This window comes from Chiloscyllium punctatum, chromosome 8, assembly GCF_047496795.1.
Source record: "Chiloscyllium punctatum isolate Juve2018m chromosome 8, sChiPun1.3, whole genome shotgun sequence".
NCBI lineage: Eukaryota > Metazoa > Chordata > Chondrichthyes > Orectolobiformes > Hemiscylliidae > Chiloscyllium > Chiloscyllium punctatum.
This window is the reverse complement of record NC_092746.1, coordinates 103,165,380-103,192,788: the sequence shown is the minus strand read 5'-3', so window position 1 is coordinate 103,192,788 and position 27,409 is coordinate 103,165,380. Positions and strand designations below refer to the sequence as shown.

Below are 27,409 nucleotides of genomic sequence, written 5' to 3'. Positions count from 1 at the left end.
TTTCATGGCAATGTGTCTAAATATTAAGAGTGACTACTTAAAACCAGCTTATTTTAGCATAACGACAATCACATTCTTCAATACCTTTCACCAGCCTTCAATTTAACAATGCATAACTTCTGCCCATGCGTTAAAGTTTTGCACAGCTGAGTTGGGCCTAATTTCAAGAGCAAAATATTATGCAAAGGGTTAGACAGTCAGATAGCACAAAAGTCCATTGAGTCTATAACCAACCTTTTTACAACAATTCCACTTCCCAGCACACGGCCAATTGTCCCAAATGTTATGACATTTCACGTGCTCATCAGCATAGTTTTTAAAAAGTTGTGAGACTTCTCACCTCAGCTACCCTCACAAGTAGTGTATTCCATATTCCCATTCCCCTCTAGGTGAAAGATCCTTCCTCAAATTCCCTCTAATTGTCCTGCCTTTCAACTTAAAATTATGCTCCCTCCATGTTGACCCTTCAACTCAAGGGAACAGCTGCTTCCTATCCATCTATGCACTTGTTATGGACCAGGCCAAACCCCCCCCAAAACATTTCAAGAAAGTGGTCCAGACCCTAACTTTGCCAGTTGTTTTAAGCAAGTGTAACACAGGTATTCCAAGAAGGATCCAGCTGGTCAAACAACTTAGTTTTAAACAAAACGGAATTTATTTACAAAATTATCGAATGAAACACAAAGGAGAACAGAACACCGAATAACTTAACCTACCCAAAAACCCAACAAATCATCCCAAGTTACCGATGCTTTTCCCAATACTTGCAACAATCCCCATAAACACTCCTTGGCACAAAAGGTAAAATCAAACAAGGTCTTACATGAGAAAAGCCAGAGAGAAAGGAGGATCAGCCTGGACCTGCTGATCTTTGGGTCCAACAGCTTTTGACAATTCTACTGCTAAAAACCAAACCAGAGAAAAGCTGAGCTGGGAGAACTGGCCACTCCCCTTTCATTGTGAAAGTTTTTTTTTAACTTGAAGGCCTCTTGCCTGAAGCAGTTTCTGTCAGCTATAATCAAACTGATCCTGAAATCTTGCAACCCAGACTTTTCAGAGTCTGTCTCTTTTACAACCACTCTGAAAAAAAAATCCAAGGAAAGCATAACCTTGTTAAAGGAGCAGCATCATCACACACCTCAATCAGGTGCTGCCTCAGCCTTCTTTATTTGAAAAAGCCTATCCAGGTCTTTTCATAATTAAAACACTCCACCCCAGGCAAAATCCTTGTGAATATCCTGTGCATCTCCTCCAGTACAATCCTCCTTTCTAGAAAAGAGGTGACAAGAATGGCATTCAGTACTCCAGCTGTGGCCTAACCAAAGTTTTGTTCATCTCCAACATAATTTCCCTGCTCTCATAATCTAAGCCACAACCGATAAAGGCAAGCATCCAGCATGCCTTCTTGACTACTCTACTGCGTTCTTAATGAACAGCTCAAGATCCCTCTGTTCCTGAGCTTCCTAGTGTCTTACCATTCATTCAGTACACACTTATCTTGTTGCTTCTTCCAAAATGCAAAGAATGTGCAAAATGCTATACAAAAGTTGTGTTAGAGAAAATTTTCGAAAAGACATATATATGATATATTGAAAACAAACAGATGTTGTTTTCATAAATGAGATAATATTAAGTAACCACACTGAATGTCTCATGGGGTACAATAATTAACTTTAAGTCAAGTCGTAACTAAAGAAGCCAAGAGCTTAAAAAGACTTGGCCAGTTTCTTTCACTGAATGATAAAACAGGGATGTATAGCTGCCTTGATAAGTTCTGAGGAGATCATATACCATGCAGACATGAAGAAGTCACAACGTTATAATTGTCACAATTGGTGGTGCCGGCCTCTGATTCCCATGTTACACTAAGTAGAAATAACTGTGTCACTTCTAGTTCACTGATGCTTGAACATAACCGCTTAACATAACCCACCTCACTTGCTTCAAACCATATGCCCTACAACAGCAAAGTGATTAAGATTGTCACCGACACAAGACTCCTATCATAGGATGAAAATTCTACCTGACAAATCATCTAATGTTGTTGTTTCACATGCAGGAACATTTAAAGGCCGCTCAAATGTAGGAATAATATTTCCAAGCATTAATATAACATTTGATGCTTCCAATTGAAGAGGCAGAGAAAGTGGAATGGTATTCTTACTCATTGTCACTGTTGCTGACAACTGAGCTTTGATACCACTATTTCATTACTGGCAGGGAAATCTGTACAAAATTCCACATATTCAATAAAGTACTGTTCAGTCTCTAACTGATGTACCAAGAGACATAAGCATAGCCCTCAAGCTAAAATAAATACACCAATGGTTATTCATCATCTTCAGATGCCACCAAGTTACAAAACACACTCAACTAGTGCTGGACAGATGCTTCAATTTATAAAAATGAACCATGAAATGACAGAGCATCTGCCACTCAAAGGAAAAGAATTTGCCGTTTCTCTAACACCTGTCACACCCTTAGAGCATCACAAAACTCCTCAGAACCACTGACGCATTTTTCTGGTTTGATAACTGTTGCCATGTAGACAAATCAGCACACAGCAAGGTCTAGATCAGAGTGGTGCTGGAAAAGCGCAGCAGGTCAGGCAGCATCCAAGGAGCAGGAAAATAGACATTTCGGGCAAAAGCCCTTCATCAGGAATTATAAACATTCATCAGGCATATCTCTAGATAATCCTCTGCTTTGGGCTCCCTGAGAAGTAAATATAGGCCAGGACACCAGAAAACCTTCCCTGCTCTTTTTCAAATAGTGCCATATGATGTTTTAGATCTATCTGAAAGGCAGTCTAGCATCTTATTCCTGCTAATTGATGGGCTAGACCACCACAGTGTTACTTACTTAAGTAAATCATCACTTGACCAACAGTTTGGTCTGAAAGTTGTCCATGGCAACTCTCCAATCACATGTTTGACAACAGAACAGTCTATTATTCATTTATCCCGAGCTCCATTCTTTGCAGCTCCATTCTGTGACAAATCTGTAATCGTTATTGAGATGGCTATCACAGAAATTATCATGTGTTTTGCCAACTTCAGGCTGTCAGTGTTAAGAAAATTCGAGTGCTCTTTCATCTTTTCCCAAAATTGCTACTGTCAGAATATTGTCACAAATGGCTTTCATGTTTCAACCACAATAATGAATGAATGCGAACAGGTTACTGAACCCAATAGCGCCTGAACTGAGCCAAACATATCCTTACACAAAGATTACAAACACGCATTCCATAAGGAACTCAACTGATTTCTGCTCCCATGTGAAAGCATAGGGAATCATATTGACTTTGAAATGTTAACTCTGCATTTTCTCTTTTTATTTCTGATTGCTACCCTCCCTAGTTCACAGGCCCAACTATGTTGACTTTCTCACTATAGTCAAAGGAATTGAATAAGCACAAACCTCTAATCATTCAGCTGTCTGAGCTAGAATCTGAATCCATTAAAATTAACACTCAAGTTTCTTTTTAATCCTTTCATAATGCACAGCCATCACAGGGAAGATGAACATTTTGAAGAGTAATTAAACGTCAACCACAGTGCTGTGGATCAGAAGCCATACACAAAAGTTGCACCAAGTAATTCCCCCAAAGGACATTCAGGAACCAGAAGTGACAACAATTTCATGGTCACCATTATTGAGAACAGTCTTCAATCCAGATTTCATTTCACCACTGCTGCTGTGAAGTTTCAAAGTGGCAGCTTTAGTTTCTGGCTGGTAAGGAAAGTCAGGGACAGCATAAAAGTTAAAAAGTATACAATGTTTTGAAAATTAGTGGGAAGCCAGATGATTCAGAAGCCTTTAAAAACCAGCAGAGGGTACTTAAAACACAATAAGGGAGGAGATGATGAAATACAAGGTAAGCTAGCTTATAATATAAAAGAAGATTCCAAGAGTTATTTTTAAGATAACTAAAAGAGTGGACATTGGATCCAAATGAGGTTGGGGAAATAGCAATGGGAACAAAGAAATGGCAGAGGAACTGAATAGGTAATTTGCATCAGTTTTCACAGTGGAAGATACCAGCAGCATTCTAGAACCTCCAGAGGGTCAGGGGGCAGAGGTAAGTGTCATGGGCATCACCAAAGAGGGGGCACTGGGCAAGCTGAAAGATCTTAGTGTGGATATATCACCTGGATCAGATGGACTATACCTCACAGTTCTGGAGGAGATAGTGGAGGTAGTGATTTTTCAGGAATCATTAGAGTTAGGGATGATCCAGAGGACTAGAAAATGGCTGATGTAGCACCCCTGTTCAAGAAGATAAGGAGACAGAAGACAAGAAACTATAGGACAGTTAGCCTGACCTTGGTCATTGGTAAGATTTTAAGAGTTCATCATTAAGGCTGAGATTGCAGGAGTACTTAGAAATGCATGGTAAAATAGGACTGACTCAGCACAGCTTTGTCAAGGGGATGTCATGCCTGAAAAATCTGTTAGAATTCTTTGAGGAGCTGATGAGCTAGTTAGATAAAGGAGTTAACCAGCCAGGCTAATCACCCTGTAATTTCTCATCTTCTGCCTCCTTCCCACGGTTGAAAAATGCCTGTTGCAGTACTTAAGTATTAGAATCATAATATTGTATATATCACTTAACAGTGCTACAATAATGCACTCTTTCAACCAGTTAATAATTGATAAACTTTAATAAGGTATAATAAAGTCCCAATTATTCTTAATAAGTATATTATTGTTAACTGCTTTCATTTTGACACAGCATATGCGTGTTAACTAATAGGTGTTATGATGCAATGGTGTGGTCCCTACCTCTGAGCCAGAAGGTCCAGGCTCAAGTCCTGGGAGGTGTCTCACAGCATGTCCAAACAAGTTGATTAAAATAACGACAAGTGTTGTCTCGGGTTTAGTTTCACATTACTATTACACAACATCAAGACATAGCATGCTTTTTGGAGATGAAGCACTTTGAACTCTTGAGAACGTGATGACAGAGAATGGACTCAAAGACTAATGCTTGTGCTGGTGTTACACAGAATCTACTACAAAATGAGGACAACACAATGTATATAGCAAACAGCAAGCGTACAAGCATATGCAAACAAACCATAAAGAAACAAAAATCAAATCAAGAACACAGAAACAGCACTGAAGGACAATTCCTCCCTACATCTAATTCTGGATACGCTGAAGAGTTACTCACCATTATATTTAGATTTTGTATCTAGTTGAACAAAGGTGTTGTCAGTAATTGCGTGCAGCTCACTTGGATATTTGGATAACAGGGCGATGCCATTGTGCCTTGCTTCTTCGCAGACGTGCCTAGGAAATTCCTTTGCATCACTTCCTGTGGTAGACATAAAGTTCTATTGCAACCATTTCTTCCAATTATTGTTTTAATAGTAAATGCATTCAATCGCACAGGATGAAAGAAATAACAACTTCAAAGATTTGCATATCCAAGTTTGACACCCAAGTTCCAAACAAGGAAGTGATGCATAGGGACTTGCTAACCACAGCTCTCTATGACATAATGCTATTACTCTAGTCTAAAGATCTAACTGAACTTCAAGACTTTTCACACTGTCAACTTTTTCAGGTATACATTAAACAATATCAACATTACACATAATTCCAGTTTAATGTTCCATGTTGTTACATTTCATTTAGATAGTGTCCATTTTTAAGCTTCAAAGTCAAGTGTCCAACTTTTCAAGTTATTTATTTAGATTAAAGAAAAAAAGCTTTTCTCAGTATTACATCACAGGAAATGTCAAACTAAAAGCTATGCAAGCAGACAATGTACAAGCATCATTCAGCAACCTCAACTTTGGATTTGAACAACGGCACAGCCAGCTCAGTGAACCTTTCAAAGTCTTGCTCATGTACATCCAGGGACTTGTACCAAAATTGGGAAGGCAGTTGCTCAATTTAACAATCAAGCATTCATCCTTACAGAATCATACTTTTCAGCCAAAATCCTACTGGCAAGATAGATCATCATATACAAAATAGGAAATAAGAAGCAGGAGTAGACCATAGGGATCATTAGTGTGAGGGTATGCATTTTGGTTGAACAAATGGGAAGGCGACCTATTATCTCAATGGGAAAGAGACTTCAGGGTGCTCCAATGCAGAGAAATTTGGGTGTCCTTGTTCTTGAGCCATAGAAAACTAGCGTGCAGGTATAGCAGATAATAAAGAAAGGAACAGGGATGTTGGCTTTTATAGCTAAAGGAATAGAATATACAAGTAAATAAGAGTTATTGCAACTATACAAGAAATTGGTGAGACTGCACTTGAAGTATTGTGTGAAGGAAAGATGTAACAGCATTGGGGACAGTTCAGAGGAGGTTCACTAGATTGATCCCAGAGATGAGAGGTTTGTCGTATGAACAGAGATTGACCAGCTTAGGCCTATACTCGCTGGAATTTAAAAGAATGAGGGGAGATGAAACTGAGGTATTCAAGATGATGAAAGGTGTGGATAAAATAGGTATGGAGCAGATACTTCCTCTTGTGGGGCATTCTAGGATCAGAGGTCATAGTCTTAGAATAAGGGGTAGCAAATTTAAAACAGAGGCGAGGAGAAACAACTTCTCCCAAAGAATCGTGAATCTGTGGAATTCGCTACCCTAAAGTGCAGTTGATGCTGGCACAGTGAGTAAATTTAAGGAGTTAGTCAGATTTTTAATTGTTAATGGGTTGAAGGGTTATGAGGAGATTGCAGGAAAATGGGGGTGAGGAACATATCAGCTGTTGTCGATTGGCAGAGCAAACTCAATGGGCTGAATGGCCTAATTCTGCTCCTATATCTTATGAACTATCATCACATCTACTCCACAATTCAATATAAAAACACACAAAATAAGAACAGGAATAGTTCCTTCAGCCTGATGAGCCCTCTCTATCATTCAACAAGATCACGGCTGATCTTCCCATTCCGTACCATGTTTTTGCTCCATAAACTTTGATCATTTTAGCCTAAAGAATTATAATCTAATTCCTTCTTGGAAACATTCAATTTTTGCCATCAACCACCTTCAGTGGTAAAGAATTTCACTCTTTGGGTTATCTCAGTCTAAATAGCCTACCCTATATCCTTAGACTGAGAGGTCTGAGGGTTCTGAGCAAGGGTCAGTGGATCCAAACATTGATGCTGCCAGAGCTGCTTAGCTTTTCCAGCAATTTCTGCTTTTGTTCCTTAGACCGTGACCCGGTTCTGGATTACCCGATCATTGGGAACATTCGTCCTGCATTTATCTTGTCTGGTCCTGCTAGAATTTTTTAAGCTATTATGAGATTACCCCTCAACCTTCTAAACTCCAGTGAATATAATCCTAACTGATTCAACTGTTCTTCAGTCTTGCTATCACAGGAATTAGTTTAGTAAACCATCTTTGCACTCCCTCTATTGCAAGAGCATCCTTCCTCAGATAGGGAGACCAAATTGCACACCAAGGTGTGACCTCATCAAGGCCTATACAACTGCAGCAAGATATCCCTGCTTCTGTACTTGAATCCTCTCACTATGAAGGCCAACATACATCCTTCACCACTTGTTATGCCTGCATGCTTCAGCCACTGGTGTACAGGGACACACAAGTTCAATGCACCTCTCCCTTTCCACAATATATTGTCATTCAGATAATAATCCACCTTCCTCTTTTTGCTACCAAATTGGACAATCTTACTTGTCCGCAATAGACTTCATCTGCCCACTCAACTTGCCCAAATCACAGTGAAGCATCCCCGCAGCCTCTTCATAGTTTACAAATTGTGCTATCTGCAAATTTGAAGATCTTACATTTATTTCCCTCATTATCATCATAAATCATGAACATATATTGTGAATAGGATCCAAGCACTGATCTCTGTAGTACCTCACAGGTCACTGGCTGACACTCAGAAATGGCTCACTTACAACATTTAAAAGACACTTAGATAAGTATATGAATAGGAAAGATTTGGAGGGATATGGGCCAGGAGCAGGCAGGCATGACCAGTTTAGTTTGGGATTACGTTCGGAATGTCTGATTGAATCAAAGAGTCTGTTTCCATGCTGTATGACTTCATGACTTGTTTATTCCTACTCTTTGTTTCCTGTCTGCCAGCCAGTTCACTATCCATGTTTGTACACATGCCCCAATTCCCAAGTGTTTTGATCTTATATGCTGATCACTTAAGTGGGATCTTATCAAATGCCTTCTGAAAATCCAAGTAAACCACATTCTCCAGTTCTCCCTTATCAGCTACAAATTCAAAACATTCCAACAGATTTGTCAAGCATAATTTTCCTTCTGTTTTTAGAAAAGTCTACGCTGCCTCTGCATCACTGCTTTCCAACATCATCACAGTGGCTCAGTAGTATACATCGAGGATGGAGTGACCTTAGGAGTCCTCCACGTGATTTGCAGAGTTCACAATGTCTCATGGCATAATGTCAATTTAGGCAAGGTAACCTCCTGATGGTTACACATCGACCACCCTCCCTCAGCTGATGAACCAGTACTCTTTAATGCTGAACATCACTTTTGAAGCAAGGTCACAGAAGGTACCACAGAATGTACTCTTGGCCATCGCCAAGAGTAACTCAGTATAATGACTACTGATTTAGCTGGTCAAGCGACAAAGGATTTAGCTATCAGAGGGTGACTTTCACAGGGACTGACAAAGGAAATAGGCAGTGGGCTTTGTTTCAGAATTCAGAAATGTTTTAGCATAACTTGCATGAGGAAGTGCATTTGAGATGGTTACAAGAAAGCCACTCCAGCATTGTACACCCCATTTATTGGCTATTGCCTGTTGTGAGCAGCCCCTCCCCATCTCACCTGCTCTTCATTCTCCAAGCGTTCATCCAAGCAATAATAGCACCCACATTAACTTCAGAGAGCTTCTTGAGGGCACTGAGCTCATTTGAAGGATATTTTTTTTAAATCAACAATGGAAAATAATTAAACTATAATTCAAAACCTAATTATGGCTGCAAAAAAAAGTCAAGAGAAGTTAAAAATTAAAGATAGTAACCCTCTATCAAAATGTGGCGAATGTATTCTTAGATGTGCCAAGACATCTTATTCAAAACATCAACTTCTCTAACTGCTTCAAGTTTGCCATGTTTTCAGCTTTAAATTTGTATTTTTTGTAAATTGCGACTAAAACCTGCCATTTCAGAGTGTATGTGAACCTAACAATCCAAAAAAGCACTTAAAATATTTTAAGTGAAACATGATTAGATTAGATTAGATTGCCTACAGTGTGGAAACAGGCCCTTCAGCCCAACCAGTCCACACCAACCTTCCGAAGAGTAACCCACTCAGACCCATTTCCCTCTGACTAATGCACCTAGCACTATGGGCAATTTAGCATGGCCAATTCACCTAACCTGCACATCTTTGGACTGTAGGAGGAAACCGGAGCACCCGGAGGAAACCCACTTAGACACAGGGAGAATGTGCAAACTCCACACAGAGTCACCAGAGGCTGGAATTGAACCTGGGACCCTGGTGCTGTGAGGCAGCAGTGCTAACGACTGAACCACTGTGCCGCCTTAACTTCTGCTGATCAATTAATGCACCAAAACATTTACATAGGCTAGCAAGCTTATGTCAATAAACCCTTACATGGCAAATGGACAGCAATGCCCAACGAAGATCTTGGACAGAACTAGAGAGCCAAAGATCCACAAGCTATCCTGTCCCCAGTTTCAGTTTGTTGTCTATCTTAAAACCCAAGTATTAGACGAGTTGGCTGGTGGGCTCTTTGTATTAATGAAATACTTGCATGTATGTTTTGATATGGCTCAATAATATTGATATTATTCATCAATTTGTACAGCCATGAAACTTCATTTTCCTAACTTTGTTTTCCCAACTACAGTTTCTTAAACATAAAGCCCTTATTAACTGGAGCATCCATCTAGATAGAGAAAACCTAATATGAATACTTAAACTGCATGAACCATTCTTGTACTTCCCCAGATGCATACGGTTACCTTGAGCTCTTAATAAGGCTGCTTGTTACTACTGATCATTATTAGAAAAAACTGAAAGGCAACTAAAGAGGTTCCATAAAGTTAGAACAAGAAGGTTGAAAACCGCAAAAAGGATAGTTCGCTTGCATGATAGAAAAATTTTCAAAGCATTGTTCAACCCTGAAAATGGATGGCTAATAATGCATTAGCCCTAAAAGTAACAATGATAGTTAGACAGTTAATTGGCATAAATGTGGGAACGGACAAGGTCATGGGACAGCATTTAGATCGTACATAGGAGCCATGTAACCAGGAGACCGAAAATTACAATCTCCTCAGTTGAGGATTGACTTTGAACTGGCCAGCTACAGCCAGTGCGCTGTTCATTAGTAAATAATGGATGACTTGGTGATGGGTGTCAGCCTTGGGGGTGCATTTATTTCAGAATCAGATGACAGTGGTAACACCACAAACAGGAAATCTGTCATGGATATAAGTTTAAAGGTAGTCTGCCTTCAGAATTATCTATTATTCATTGAAAATACAAAAAGTTCAGAATTGTCATCTTGCCCTGCAGAATCTGCTGCTACTTTCAACCATGGTCCCAGTAACAGACCTTCTCATCTGCCCATGTGTCATCTCATCTCAACTACTGGCAAATATTAACTCATGGTCAACAGCTGGAGAATGCACTGTGCTTCAAACAAATTCAGAGAAAGAAGAAAATACACAGGAGCCATGAGCAGTTAAGTTCTGTGACTTGCATGCATTCAATTTACAACAGTTCTAAAACAAAAGAAAATCAGTAGTACGGCAAGATTACAATCTTCAAACTTCATTTTTTGATGACCGAGGGGTATTAAATGAAGGCATAAGAACATAAAACATCGAAAAATACAACACAGAAAAGGCCATTTGGCCTTCGATGTTGCATCGACCTGTGAACTAATCTAAGCGCATCCCCCGAACTATCCCATCATCATCCATGTGCTTATCCAAGGATTGTTTAAATTTCCCTAATGTGGCTGAGTTAACTACATTGGCAGGCAGGGCATTCCACCCCCTTACCACTCTCTGCATAAAGAACCTGCTCTATCTTAAATCTATCACCCCTCAATTTGTAGTTATGCCCCTTTGTACAAACTAACATCATCATCTTAGGATAACCAGAGCCAAGAAAAAAATGGGTCCATCAGAACATGAAAAAGGACCTTTTACCATTACACCAAAAGAGATTAGTCACAATTTATGAAGTTATCATACTGGAACATTGAAATATTCTGAGGTTCAGGGCTTAGAAGGAAGGGTTAAGAATTCAATACACTGAACTGAAGTAAAAGTCTTGGCTCAGCGATAAAATTTTATTACATCATAGGATGTAGCCTTATGAGCAAGGCTTAATTTATTGTCCATCTCTAATTAACCTGGAGACAACTGTGTAGCTTTTCCAGGCTAGTTGAGATAGCTTTTCAGAGTCAGTGGATCAACACCGACATAAAGGCTTGACCAGGTAAGGATAACCGATTTGCATCCTTAAGAGAAAAAGTAGTGAACCAGATAGGTTTGTCACGAGTTTTCCCAAAACTTTATTCCCACCATTACAAATGCTAGTAATTTTTATTCCAGATTAATTTGGAAGTTGTCACGGTGGGACTTGAAGTCATGTTGCAGGAGCATGGCACAAGCTATCAGGTCACAGCCCAATAAAAATTCCTATTCTACTGTAAGCGAAATGTGTGACCTATTTTAATTATCATCCTTCGAACTGTCATGTATCCAAGTCTAATTTGACCACATAACCGAAACTGACAATTTAATCTCGTACTGACTAGTACAATTTCTGTACTGTTGGGACAGGCACTAAATGCTAAACTGATGTCCCACTTGCCTTTTCAGGTGAACACAAAGCATCATGTGGTATTATTCAAATAACAGCAGCACAATTTTTATTTTGAATTAGCCAATAGCTATCCTGACCCAAAGTATCTTCTTAGGGTTACCATTGACCAGAAGCTGAATTAGACGAACTATATGAATACTGCTTCTAAAACAGCTGTTCTGAGTTGAAGAATCCTGCAGCAAGTAATTCACTTCCTGACTTCTAAATGCCTGTTCATTATCTACAAGTCAGGAGTATGACAGAATACTTGCCTCGATGAGTGCAACTCCAACAACATTCAAGAAGTTCCACACAAATCAGAACAAGACAACCAGCTTAATTCATACCACATTCAATCCCTTTACCACCACCACTCAGGAGCAGCAGTGTTTACTATCTAATGCAGTAATTCACCAAACTCCATGACCAATACCATCCAGAAGGAAGAGGACAGCAGATACATGGGAACACCACTACCTGCAAATTTCCCTCTAGGTTACTCACCATCCTAACTTGGGAACACATCGCTGTTCCTTCAGTTCCAGTGGGTCAAAATTCTGGAAGTGTCTCCCTATCAGTGTCGAGGGCTTACCTGTATGATATGGTCGAAAACAGTTTGAGAAGGCAGCACACCACCACCTTCTCAAGAATAATTAGGGATGACAATAAATGCTGGTCCAGCCAGCAACATCCACGTCCCATGGGTGAATAAACAAAAAAGTAAGATCTTTTAAGAATCTATCTTGTTGTTATCTGTGAAAACTTTCTATTCACATATTATAATTGCATTTGCCTACATCACAATAGTGTTTTTGTTTCAAAGTAAATTTCATCTGTTACAAAGTGCTTTGAGGCACACTCCGATTGTGAAAATATTAATACGTGTTCTTTGTTCAACTAGTGGTTGTATGCAAACTAGATACCAGAGAAAACATGAAAAAAAGACTCAGACAGACTAGAAAAATATCAAATGAAAATAGAATGGGAACAGTTGCTCCCTATGGCTGTGTAATGTATGGTCAATGGGAGTAAGAGATAGAGAAGATAGATGACATTGCCCAGGTTAGTATTAAGAATAAATGTCTATTACAAGTTATGAATAGAAAAATATCCAATCCAAATTACAAGCACATAGATCATAAAGGCTTACAACATGTGAAAGGGCTGAATGGCATGATTGTTTAAGGAAACAGCTATGACCATAACATACAGCTCGATAGGTATTAGTGACGGTTTCCAAGTGTGAAGCAGTATCCTCTATACTGAGAAAGGCAGTGATAAAGAAAACAAGGGAAGCAGAGCACAATTAATGAAATCCATTTGATCCATCACACACTAATCAGCTTGCAGTCCTAAGGGGATATAATAGAATATTAGAAATTCTTTTAAGGGTAGTGAAATGGAACATCATATTATAACACCAATATGTTTGCCAAAGGTAGGTTTGATTCCCCCAGTGTGACGGTTTTCCGATCTTTACAGGAGAAAGAAATTGAAGCAGTTCACGCTCACTGGGATTAGCGGTGGATTGAAAGGGATAGAAGAGGTGGAGGAGGTGGAGGAGAGGATGGAGAACAGACTACCAAAAAGAGGTGGCTAGAAACGGTGAAATGACATAATCAAATGTCAATAATTGTAGTGACTTCTATAACAAAAAAAAAGACGTGGCTGCATGTTTCCTTCACTGAAGAGGAAGCTGTTAGTTTAATAATGTGTTTTAATATTACATCCATCAGACACAGACAACTCAGCTCAACGAGTCCATTCTGTCCTTCATGCTTCACTCAAACATACTAATATTAGTATACGCAACAAAAGGGTACTGCATTGTGTGGGTTACAGGACAATGCTGTTGCTGAAAACCAATCTAGCTCATCTAAGTGCTATCCACATTGATGAATTTCATTAAATATACTTAGGAGTCAATCCGTTAAAATATTGGTTCAATATCCTAACATCAGTTTTGGTTTTCTCACTGGATCCTAAGAAAGTCTTCAACATAATTGATACAACCATTCTACACAGTAGAAAAGACAGCCTTAATTTGCAATTACATTGCTTTTACATACCTCTCCCCAGCACTCAAAAGTAACTGTGCAATCTGTACCTGCATCGTTTGGTTGAGGGAGGCCACAACAGTAAACGTTATTGTCTTGCCCAGCAAATGACATGAAAGCATTCACTGGTGACCTGGATTTGGCATCCAATAGCAAGGACACTAAAGATTTACAGATTCTTTGAACAGCTATTTCCCAGGCTGCTAACCGAGAATGGTGTCCCCTAGAGTTGATTTGTAGCATGATTGAATGTAAGAAGCATCATCGTGATTCTCCAACCAGATGGAATTCATAATGTAGATGTAGGAAAATATAAATGAGTATATTTAATCGTATACAGAAAACAAATAACAGAAGCAAAGCAGCATGGAATAAATTCATTTTTAAAAATTTTTTTAAAAATTCACCAAATTTCAGCACCATTTGTATCTTCTACCACATAGAAGGACAAAGACCAAATTAGTGAGTTTTGAGAAGATTTGTAGCTCAGATTGAGGTTCTGGATGTAGGTTTGCTCACTGAGCTGGATGATTCATTTCCAGACAATTAGTCACCCTACTAGGTAACATCTTCAATGGGCCTCCAGGCAAAACACTGTATATGATTCCTGCTTTGTGTATTTGGGTTTCTTTGGATTGGTGATGTCATTTCCTGTGGTGATGTCATTTCCTGTTCATTTTTTCCCAGTAGGTGGTAGATGGGGTCTAACTCGATGTGTTTGTTGATAGAGTTCAGGTTGGAATGCCATGCTTCCAAGAATTCTGCATGTCTCTGTTTCGCTTGTCCTAAGATGGGTGTGTTGCCACAGTCGAAGTGGTGTTGTTCCTTATCTGTTTGCAAGGATACTAGTGAGAGAGGGTCATGTCGTTTTGTGGCTAGTTGATGCTCATGTATTCTGGTGGCTAGTTTTCTGCTGGTTTGTCCAATGTCGTGTTTGTTACAGTTCTTGCACGATATTTTGTAAATGACATTAGTTTTACTTGTTATCTGTGTATGGCCTTTCAAGTTCATTGCCAGCTGTTTTATTGTGTTGGTGGGTTTGTGAGCTACCATAATGCCAAGGGGTCTGAGTAGTCTGGCATTCATTTCCAAGATGTCTTTCATGTCGGGGAGAGTGGCTAGGGTTTCTGGACATGTTTTGTCTGCTTGTTTGGGTTTGTTGCTGAGAAATCGGCAGACTGGGTTCACTGGGTACCCATTCTTTTTGAATACCGGATAACACTACTGCAGGTGCTCCTCCAAGCCACACATCATCTTGACTTGGAGTTATATTACTATTCTTTCATAGTCACTGGGTCAAAATCCTGGAACTCTCTTACTAACAACAGTATGGATGTGTCTACAGCACACAGACAACAGCAATTCAAGAGGTTGGCTCACCACAACATTAAAGTGAAGTGCAACAAATGCTGGCCTAGTCAGTAATGCCCAAATCCCATGAAAGAATACATAACTACACACTAAAGGAATGAGAATCCACATTTGTAAAGTTAAATTTTCAGGCCCATACAGATTGACAGAAATCAAGTCGCATCAAGTCTCCCCTGTTGCCTGAAATTCAGAATGTACAAACGGTCACTTTCTGGCCCATGTTATTGCTAACAGGAAAGTACAGCAGCATCATTCACCATTGTCAAGGTATCACTGTCACCAGGTTTGAAGGATTGCAAGGCAAATCAGACAGCATCTTTCCAGATTTAATTGCACAAAACTCTCCAGGAGCTGCCATTTGGTATACTCCATAACAACAGTAAGTGCTGATAGGCTCATCATTATTCTTCATGCAAAGTTCAGGTCAATGGATTGATGTATTACATCGATCTTTATTTCCATCTATAATTTAAGATCTGTTTTTCAAAACAAAAACTCAAACATAAATTAACATAAATGCAATCAAAGATTTTCAAGTGACAATTTAAGTGTTCTGTGTAAAGTCATGAAAAAGTCTGAAGATATTTGAAATCGATGTAATAAACATTAAAGTTAATATTTGTCGTTACACTTATTTCAAGGAAAAACCCCAATCCATTTCTTCCACATGGTGAATGCTGATAAATGTTAGGAGGTCTCAAAAATTGATGAGGGTCACCAGAAAACAAGCCAAGAAAATACATCAGAATTCCTTCATGAGAGAGAAAAGAACAGCTCCGATTTCAGATTTTCTGGTACGATTCAAATACTACGAAACAATCCTTCCTTCAAAAGGAAAATGATAAGATATAAAAACGTGGCTGGCACAATTTGTTCTTTTTTTCTTTTCTCATTACCAAGCAAAAGGTGTTATGCAAGATCCAACACTATTTTAAACAACTTTCTTTTAAGGCAGCCACTTGAACATGAACAACCTTGAATATAGATAAGGCTGCTTAAAATGACACAATTTGGGTACAATTAGTTGACAAGTAAACTGTTACAAAGAATACTTAGATAATCATTTTTAAAAACCACTGTCTCTTTCTAGATTCCTTCTCCAAAACTCATTTTATTGAAAAGTGTAGCTATGCAATGAGTCAGTTTTAATGGCTATCCTTATTTTTATGGTGTATATAATGACAGTACTACACTTGGCCAAAATGGACTTGATTGCGTACTTCCCTTTCAATCTTGCCTGGAGGTCTCACTGCTTTCAGTGACCGAGATTGACTCAGTGACTTTCAAAGATGTTGACTTAGAACAACTTGTGTATACCTAGTACTTTTAATGAATCAAAATGTCTCAACCACTTCAAAGCACTCAGTCAAATGCAGAGCCAAGCAGATATTACATGTTCTCACTCGTGACATTTTACTGGAAAAATGTTCTCAACTGGGAGGCTGTAATGCAGTTTCTGCTTGCTGTAGTTCACAGACAGACTGTTCACTGTAAAATAAACTGCTATAATTCCCATCACCAGTTCTACCTTCATCCAACTCATCTGCTGACACAATGGCATTATTCTTCCTCCGGATGTGGCTGTCAGTAGCCATTTAGTGCTCACACCCAGCTGACAATGTAGTGATGATAGGGAGTCTTCATTATGAACTGATGTAGTCTGGGTGGTGGAAGTTCTCTCTCATTAGTTACATGGAAAATTCCAAGATTTTGATCGAGCAGCAATGAAAATGTGGATGATGGATGTCCAAGTCAGACAGGTGGCTTGAAAGTCATAGTATTTTATGTATTTACTGCTTTTGACCTTCATTATTTTAAAAAGAAATGTGCATTGGATATGGTTTTCACTGAAAACATTTTCCATCCGTACTTTTCCTGGAGAATGAGCTATCTTCTTGAACCACTGTAGTTAAATGTGGTGTGGGTAGATCCACAATGCTATTAGGGAGGCATTTCCATGGTTATGACCCAGCAGAACGGCAACGTATTTCCAAGTCAGGATGGTAAGTGGCTTGGAGGGAACCTGCAGGTTGTGACATTCCCTTGTGTTCTGGATGGTAGTTGTCATGAGTTTGAAGGTGCTGCCTAGCGAGCCTCAATGAATTTCTGCAGATCATTTTGCAGATGGTACACACTGCTGATACAGAGCGTCGGTGATGGAAGGAGTGGATGGTGGTCAATGTCAATCAAACAGGTTGCTATGCCCTGGATGGTGTCAAGCTTCTGGAGTGTTGCTGGAGCTGCACTCAGCCAGGAAAGTCATGAGTACTCCATTACACTCTTGACTTGTATATAGTAAGCAGGCTTTCAAGAATCGGGTAATTAGTTATTTATTGCAGTATTCCTAGCCCTCGACCTGGTCTTACAGCCGCAAGATGTAAATTGTCCAATTTCAATTATTAATATTTCAGTTCAATTTCTGGTCAATTTCTGCCAGGATGTTGGTAGAGATGGATTTAGCAATGGTAATGGCTCTGAATTAATCTCTTGTTGGAGCACGACATTGTCTGGCACTAATGTCATGTGAATGTTACTTGCCACTTGTCAGCCAAACCTGGATACTGTCCATGTCTTACTGCATTTGGACAAAGATTACTTCAGTATCGAAGGAGTTTTGAATGGTGCTTAGCATTGAACTTAAGATATCAGATTGGTCTCAGCTTAAGTAATGCATCTAGTTCTGGGTGTCTCACTTTAGATAGGATGCAATGGCATTGGATACAGTGCAGGGATGAGAAACATCCATTACGAAAGCAGACTGGAAAATCTGGGATTGTTCACATTAGAGAAGGGAAGGCAGAAAGGAGAACTAATTGAAATATTAAAAATCATGAGTAGTCTGGACATATTGAATAGTAAGAAAATGTGTCCAATCTTATAAAGATTGAGAACAAGAAGGCGAAGATTTGAAGTATTTAATAAAAGAAATACTGTTGCAAGGAAAATATTTTTCACGCAGCATGTGGTCTAGGAGGCATTGTCCAAAAATGAGACTGAGGCAGATTTATTCAAGAAATGAAAAGGAAATTAGATGCTCATTGAAAAGGAACAACGTGTGGGATTATGAGGAGTATACAGGGCCAAGCCACTTAAGATGTTAGTTTGGTAAACAGGTATAGACACAATAGGGTAAAGAGCCTCCTTCTGCTTTGCAACAATTCTGTCAAACTCATCCGCATTTAAAATATTTAGAACTACACTGCATAGAGCAATTAACAAACCGCTCTGACACTGCAATGTAGACTGGTTTTAAAACTGCCTCCCCATCACATGCTCGAGCTCATCATGTCCCAAACTACTACACTAACAGATCACAGAACACAAGTTATAAAGCATTAATTTATTTTTTAAGAAATGTGGAGTCAATGATAACTTGAGCATGTACAATTCGGTGCTACATATAAGTTTTCTTTCTGTTCCAAAAGTATAAACATTATAAATACTGGCCAATTTTCAGATTATCTTTAATCATGAGTTTGCAATGAAGAGCTTTGAGAAATTAACTTAATGCTGCTCCTGTAAGTCCCAACATATTTAGTATAGCAGATAACCAAAGTATTTGGTATACCAACCAATTAACACGTCTTTCTTTGTTATTATCCTTTGACCAGTTAGGAAGGTGAAGGGGTATTTTCTACAATAAATCAAATATGTTAATCAATGTTTGAAAGACTCAGCAAGCAATCTATAGAAATGGATTCCTATCCTGGCTGAAGACCTCTTAATCAATTGCAATAACAAACAGAAAGTTCACTTTTGCTGGCTTGCTACCCTTTGATAACTGATGGGAATTTCCCAATGGAACCATCCGTTGTAAACTTGAGAAATGACAAAACTGTACATTTCAATCTACAAGAATTGCATCCCACCAGGAAATCAACCTATATCTAAACATCTCTGAACTCGTTAGAATATCCTTAAAAAATTTGCAACAGAAGTTCAAAATAAGTGTTTTGTACCATTAAGCAGGCACAGACTCCAAAAAGATATTAATAGTCTGGCATTCCGTTACATATATGTCCAGCAGTGCTGATGGATGTTTCTGAAGACATAATTGGATTACCAATGGCAGGGAACCTTGCAATGCCATATTTACCAACTGTCATAACTACAAAAACATAACGCACAAATATATTAGCTGGATTTTAATTTACTAGACCTGTCAGGAGTGGAGGGGGATCATTACGATATGGGGAAGTATAATTGTGGTTCCCTTACACACTGTGAAGTCAACTTTATGGTGTGCTGATGACATCACAATGATTCCAAGCCAGGAGCCAACCTGATCACCAGGCATGATGGGAAGTATTTCAGTAGAGACAGTAAAATAAAGAAGGGCCGTACTCCCTGGTAGGGTGAGGAAGCAGCAGGTGGTGGTTCAGGGAATTGCAATCCCTCGTTTTCAGGGAGGGAGTGGCTGTCAGGTCTTGAGGGGAGATTGTTGAAGGGAGGGAAAAAGAGGTTGAAAGAGGCTTTGGGGAGAAATCACGGAGAGGCTTAGATTTTGAAGGGTCAGAGGGATTTGAGGCAGGTGCACTAAATGTAGCAGGCAAGTTTAGAGTTACTCATCTACTGCATTTGGCAGTTCTTGCTTCAGGTCTGCTGGTTATCCACAGTCAAGTTTCAAATGTGGAGCAACTGTGACTCATGCAGCCTCATCGTTATATTTAAAGCGACAACGTGCCATCCTAATTGGCTATCTCCAACACCACAGGCTTCTATTAACTAGAATTATGTGTGATATCTTATCAAATGCCTTTCGAAATCTGAGTATATTACATCTACTGGTCCCCGTTTACATATCCTGTTGTTGCCTCCTCAATGAACTTTAATTAATATGTCAGGCATGATTTCCTCTTCATGAACCCATGCTGGCACTATTCTATTAGATCGATTTTCTAAAAGCTCTCGTTTACATTCTTTTTTATAGAGTCCAACATTTTCCCTATGACAAATGTTAAGCTAACTGGCCTATAATTACTTATTTTTGTCTGCTTTCCTTTCTGAATAAAGGTGTTAGATTCGCAGTTTTCCAATCCTCTACGACTTATCCAAATCCAAGGATTCCTGAAAGATCATTACCAGTGCATCCTCTATCTTTGCAGCTACATCGTTTAAAATCCCAAGCATGTAACCCATCAGGTTCAAGGGATTTATAAGCCTTTAGTTCCATTAGTTTTCCTGGTACTTTTATCACTAAAAACCATACTCCACTTTAGCCCCTTAATTATTTAGTATTTATGGAATGTCATTAGTGCCTTCTACTGTAAAGACTGCTGCATTATATTGTGCATAGTACATATTATACAAAGTATTTATTCACATACACCGTCATTTCCTGGCTTCCCATTATTATTTCCCCAGTCTCACTCTCTAATGGACCAACATTTAATGTAGCCACTCGAGCTTTTTTACATATTTTATTATCGAGGTCTAGAGAGTGAAGTAAGACCACATATCCTTCATAAGATAAACTTGGTAAACATTCAGATGCAATCTCTCCCTATACTAAAATTATAGCTCTAGTCTGGGAATTAGTACCTCAGCAACAATCAGAATTGAATATACAGTACTGCAGCTTCTAATAACATACTTCGCCCTGAAGTTAAATGTCAGTACTATAATTGCTTTTGTCAGAATCTTTGTTTCAGATTTGAATTGCATTAATTTCCCTACTAAAACAGAAATAACTGGTTACATTTATCACAAATGACACCATCCATGCTGTTTTGCACTGACAGCAACATCATTCTCCGTCGATGTGGTTTTCATGCCAAATCTTAGCACAAACATTTTCTGTCACAAGTCAAATGTGTCTATGTGCATATATGGCCTTTACATCTCATCCCCTCCAAAACAGGTTTTAAAGACATTTAAATGAATGTAACAGCTATACCTCCTTTCTCAAAATCTATCATCTTCACACTAAATAAAACATAACTACAAAATCAAAAATAAGCAAGATGCTACACCAAAAGATTCAATTTAAAACCCAAATGGAAGATGCTCTTTTATTGAATAATGGGATGACAGCATAACTGGCCAAGCCAGCATTCATTATCCATCCTCAACTGCCCTTGTATAGCAGGTGGCGAGCCACTTTCTTGAACTCTGCAGTCCATCTGATTTAGATTAGATGCCCCACAGTGTGGAAACAAGCCCTTCGGCCCAACAGGTCCATACCGACCCTCTAAAGAGTAACGCACCCAGACCCATGCGCCTACCCTATATTTTACCCCTAATATTCCGAACACTAGGGGCAATTTAGCATGGCCAATTCACCTAATCTGCACATCTTTGGACTGTGGGAGGAAACCAGAGCATCCGGAGGAAACCCACGCAGACACAGGGAGAATGTGCAAACTCCACACAGACAGACAGACAGTGGCCTGAGGCAAGAATCAAACCCAGGTCCCTGGCGCTGTGAGGCTGCAGTGCTAACCACTGAGCCACCATGCTGTTAGGAAGATAGCTCCAGGGATTTTTAAAAACCCGGTGACAATGAATAAATAGCAACTTAATTCTATCCCGTGGCTTGTTACAGTCCTTGCAGGTGGTGGTTTTCCTACGCATCTAATGTCCTCTATCCTCGAGGTGCTTCTGCTCACAGTTTTGGAAGATGCTGCCGGCTTGGTAAGCTGCTGAATTGCAAACAGCTACCTCTGTGCACCAGTATTAGAAAGAGTGAATATTCTAGGTGGGTCAATAGGATGAATTTTTAAAATCTTAAATATGAGGAGTTAAATCCACAAAACTTCAGACTATTAAAAAAATGCATAAAATGCAGCATTGTGCAGCAATTTTACCTGGCGAGTCGGTAAGCCAAGCAGGTAGGAAATACTCCAGGTCCAATCATTTGTCACCTAACATCAACCAGGACATGAACTGGTTACCAATCCTGGATAAGCAAGATGGAAAGTTGGCCAAAGATTCAACACCAAGTCAGCTGAACACCATCTGGAATCACTGTAGGAAGGCAGGAATGAGTATATGCATGGAAACATGAACATAAATAAGAGTTGGAGCAAGGTCAGGAAAATCACACTTCATCTTCCACGTCAACCCCATCTTCCATTTCCCTTAGTTGCAAAAAATCCACCAATCACAGTCTTGAATATATGCAAGACAGCATCATCCACCTCTCTCTGGTGTAAAGAATGCTAACAATTCACAACCACTTCATCATCTCAGTCCTAGATGGCCAACCTGGTTTTCTGAAACTCTAAACCCATTTTTGATTCCCAAGCTAAGGGAAATATTTTCTTAGCACCTACCCTGTCAAGCCATTTAAGAATTATGCATGCTCCAATTAGGGGTCACTCCTCATTCGTCTAATCTCCAGGTAACCCAGACAAAGTCTAGTGTTATTACACAAATACAGACAGACAAATCAAATCCTTACCCTGTATTCACAATACTGTAAAATTAAAACATTCAACTTGAAAGGTCACCCCAATGGCTCCTAACAAGACCTTGTGAATAATCATTATCAGATTGTATAGCTTGAACAAAAAGAATTAACATTTGATAATTAATACAGAAGCTTTAACAGTGGAGTGTTAAGGTTAACAAAAATTCAACCTAATTAATTTATACATAATCTTTCAACAGAAAGATACTATTAAAGAAAAAAACTAAAGAAAAAAGTAAAGGCACTTTAACTGGTCGGTTCACTTAAGCAAGGCGCAGGCTTGATTTCTGAAGAGACCAGTCAATAAAAATAGCTTCCAGTAAGTGCCAAGGAATATTCATTTATTCTTCTAACTGAGATGCTGTTCTCTGAACTTTAATAAATTGATAATAAAAGGGTAACCAGAGAGTAATGAGGTTGCCTTCCAGTATCCTTGGCAGTCTCAAGCATTCTGACAAAAAAAAGTTCAAACCAGTGTAAACTTTGATTTCTCTTTCTGTTTCTTTTTTCAACATTTTCTTGGCAGTAACCTCCCTGTGAAGCCTCTGTTAACATTCAAACATCTGCCATCTGTTTGAGCATTATGCATGTCCAGAGTTGATAGGTCTATACAGTGTTTTGAACAAGAATCAATCTGCAATTAACTTCCAGGCCTGGCTTTATAAACAAATGAGTTTTGTTATTTTTTAAAACAAAGAATAAGTTGCTGCTCACAATTCAAAAGTCACCTTCAGCACTCAGCTCCAAACCAAAAATGATAAACATAAACAAAAAAGGCTCAACACTACTTGATCTCTACACAGAGAACCTTTGGAGTATTCTCTCTCTCTAGAGGAAGTATCCCCTTAATTCAGGCAAAAGCAAAAGAAAACAACAATATGACAATTGTGGTTTCACAAATATCCTATACATTTTTAACTTCTGCTTCTTCTACCCAAATCCACAAATAAATGAACACATATTTGCCCTCCTCATTGTTTGTGATTCAAACTTGAAATACATGTGAAAGAATACCCAGCTCTCTCTGAATGTATATATTTCTCACCTTTTCTCCATTCAAAAAAAAATCCTGTTTTGCTATAATGTTCTCCTCAAGGAAATCATGTGCTAACACTAACTATTGATAGTAATCTATAAATACTAATGTATAAAGATTATGGTCACTCAAACAAAAATTCTGGAGAACTGCCAGCCAATGGAATTAATACAGTTTAGATATTTGGGGTCAAATGGGCTATTTAGACACGTTTTTCCCAGTTTGTTAAAATTATTCTGCCATAACCTGTATTCCAGCCAATTCCAGAGGGCTACCACCACAAAACACATCTTCCTCTCTATTCTGTTAGCATTCTGATGGGGCCATTCCATCTGTGATACCATAATCATCCAACTTTTTCATCACTCCAAGCATCTACAATGTTCCCCCAGCATGTTCCAGGGAAAGTGAGTCGATTCAACAACATCTGCCCTCTCATCTCCTCCTCCCAACCATTAAGGACCACAAACACTCCAGCAGTCTGTGATAAAGCAATTTATTTGTATTTCTTCCAACTTAGTACACTACTTAAGGGCTCAAAATAGGGTGAGCCTAAAGTAGGGTGACCTCCGTTCAAGCTGCAAGTATGGTCCTAGGCTTTCAGTCACAAGTCAACTGAATTCTTCGTTGCACCCTTCGTTCTCACTGGCCTTAATCTCCTCCACTTCACCAATATAGATCAATGGAAATCAATGCATCTTTCCACAAACTTTATGCTTCTCAAATTTTATTTCAGTCCACTATGATGCTGATTCATCACTATTCCTTATCTCCTCTCATTCTCCTCCTTTCATTCTTCTTCAAAACTCGGTGCATTTAAGTTTCAGACCATTGCATCTTCAATCTGACCTGATAGCTTCCTCTTCTCCCTCTTCCTGGCAGTGCTATCCCCATCTTTCACCTACCACTTTACTTCTTCCTCTCTCTATAACTTGTCTACAGGTGACTCCAGAATAACAGCATGTGGCTGACCCTTAATAACCCTCTGAAATAGCTTAACAAGTGCACATTCAGTTCAAGGATCATTAGGCACGGTTTATGAGATGTCAGCACCTTAACTAAGACAGCAATTATGACCCATTCTTAATGCCAAGGGGCAGTTCAGGGTTAACCAGACTGTGTTTCAGATTATTGAGTGGGTCTGGAGTCAAATGTAAGATTTTAGCAAGTTTTGAGAAGATTTGTAGCTCAGGTTGAGGTTTCGGATGTAGGTTTGCTCGCTGAGCTGAAGGTTCATTTCCAGACATCACCAACTCAAAGAAACCCAAACATACAAATAGAAAGCAGGAACTTTCAGCATTGCTTCACATGAAGTTCATTGAAGATGTTACCTAGCAAGGTAACAAAACGTCTGGAAATGAACCTTTCAGCTCAGCGAGCAAACCTACATTCAAATGCAAGATGGACCGGGTAAAGATGGCAAGATTTCTTTCCCGAAAGGATTTCATAAACCAGGTGGATTTACACACTAAATTGCCATGGTCACACTAGGCTACCTTTTTATTTCAAATTTTGTTGAACTCAAATGTCATCATCTGCCCTGGTGGATTTCGAACACGTGGCACCAGCCTGGAGTTTTGAATTATTAGATCAGTGACGTTATCATTATGCCATTGCCTTTCTGTAGGCTTGGACAGTGATAACCATAAAATTGTATATTTTATGTTTTAAAAACTTGCCTGTACAATGTCAATCTCTATCTGTTACTTTCTTTGCAGCTTTGAAACAGATAAAACTCTTGTACTATTTTACTGAACCTGTTGAAAGATGGTGATGAATAAAAATAAGCGTCACAAAGTGGTTACACCAATTATGGGTGTTTCCGGCTAATTCCCTGTCAGATATGCTTAACAAATAAAAGATAAATACATTTCAATGGCACTAACTTGAAGTGGTGTGGAATAGAAAATCTGCCTCAATTTATTAAACATGACAATTGACTGGAATATCAAGTGATAACAGGAGGAAGTAAGGAGAGTGGTTGTGGGTGAAAGGAGAGTCTTATTGGTTTATAAACTTTACACAACAATAAAATCTAGCAGAGATAAAACGGAGACAATGAAAAGTAAAATGTAAATTTATATTGAGAGTTTAATTTAGCAAACAACAACATACCAAGTATGATTTTGCACAGAACTACAAAAGGGAATATCAGGACTAGGATAGATGGCCAAATATTTGGTCAAAGTGTTAGGTTTTAAAGAGCATATTGAGGGAGGCACGGTAAGTGAGGATGAAAGAAGGAATTCTAGAACTTAGGGCCCAGGTGACTGAAGTTTCAACCCCAGTGCTGGAGAATTAAAACCAAGTATGCTCAAGAGGTCAGTCTTGGAAGATTATCTCAGGGGAGTAGTAATGCTGGAAGAAGTTACAGACATAGTGAAGGGCAAGGCTATAGCAAGATCTTGAAAACACAGATGAGAACTTTAAAATTATTGGTGGTCATGGGTCAGGAATTATCAAATAATGGGACTTAATGAAACATTGCATGAAGACAATAGAGTTCTGGATGACCTCAGACAAAAAAAAGTAGCAAATGGAAAATAAAGTTAGCGAGTTTTGAGAAGATTTGTAGCTCAGGTTGAGGTTCTTTATGTAGGTTTGCTTGCTGAGCTGGAAGGTTCATGTTCAGACATTTCATCACCAGACGAGGTAACATCTTCAGTGAGCCTCCAGAAGAAGCATTGCTGATGATTCCTGCTTTATATTGTGTGTTTGGGTTTCTTTGGGTTGGTGATGTCATTCCCACAGTGATGTCATTTCCTGTTATTTTTCTCAGGGGGTGGTAATTTGGATCCAGTTTACCACCAATTGTATTTGATTTACCAGCCCTGAAAAAAGAACAGGAAATGACATCACCATAGGAAGTGATATCACCACCCCAAAAGAAACCCAAACATATAAATAGAAAGCAGGAATCATCAGCAATGCTTCGTGTGGAAGCTAACTGAAGATGTTATCTAATATGGTGGCGAAATATCTGAACATGAACCTTCCAACTCAGTGAGCAAACCTACATCCAGGAAAATAAAGTAGGAAAATTTTTGAAAGGGAGAACAAAAGAATAGATTATTATTTAAATGGAGAAAAAATGCAAAATGTTGCAACACAAAGGGACTTGTGGGTATTTATGTACGGAATACAGAAAGATAACATACTGGTGTAGCAGGCTAATCGAATATTGGCTCCTTTTTCAAGAGGGCTGGAGTATAATTGTAGGGAAGTCTTACTGCGACTGTACAAGGTGCTGGTGAGACCACATCTGAAGAGCAGTTCTAGTCCCCTTATTTAAGGGCGATTTTTGGAGACCATTCAGAGAAGGTTCACTTGGACGATCCCTGGTATGGAGGGATTGTCTTATAAGCAAAGGCTGAATAGTTTGAGACTCGACTCATTGGAATTAAGAATGAGAGATGATCTCATTGAAACATTTAGGATTCATAAGAGACTTAGTAGATTACTTACAGTGTGGAAACAGGCCTTTCGGCCCAACAAGTCCACAATGACCTACGAAAGCGCACCAATCCAGACCTATTCCCTTATATTTACCCCTGCACCTAACACTACGGGCAATTTACCATGGCCAATTCACCTAACCTGCACATTTTTGGACTGTGGGAGGAAACCCATGCAGACATGGAGAGAATGTGCAAACTCTACACAGTCAGTCGCCTGAGGTGGGAATTGAACCCGGGTCTCTGGCACTGTG

The 27,409-nt window shown here is 39.1% G+C and overlaps 1 protein-coding gene across 5 annotated transcripts in view; it reads right to left on the bottom strand.

The window, feature by feature from the left end:
- Positions 1-27,409, bottom strand: part of LOC140480791 (disco-interacting protein 2 homolog C) — a 619,093-nt gene that overhangs the window by 451,683 nt on the left and 140,001 nt on the right. For 4 of the 5 annotated variants that reach the window (XM_072576180.1, XM_072576182.1, XM_072576181.1 and 1 more), the window contains exon 2: positions 5,177-5,320. The exons of the other annotated variant lie outside the window; for it this stretch is intronic. In XM_072576180.1, the coding sequence (XP_072432281.1) occupies positions 5,177-5,320 (144 nt within the window). The remainder of the gene's footprint in view (positions 1-5,176; positions 5,321-27,409) is intronic. 5 annotated transcript variants of the gene reach the window in all.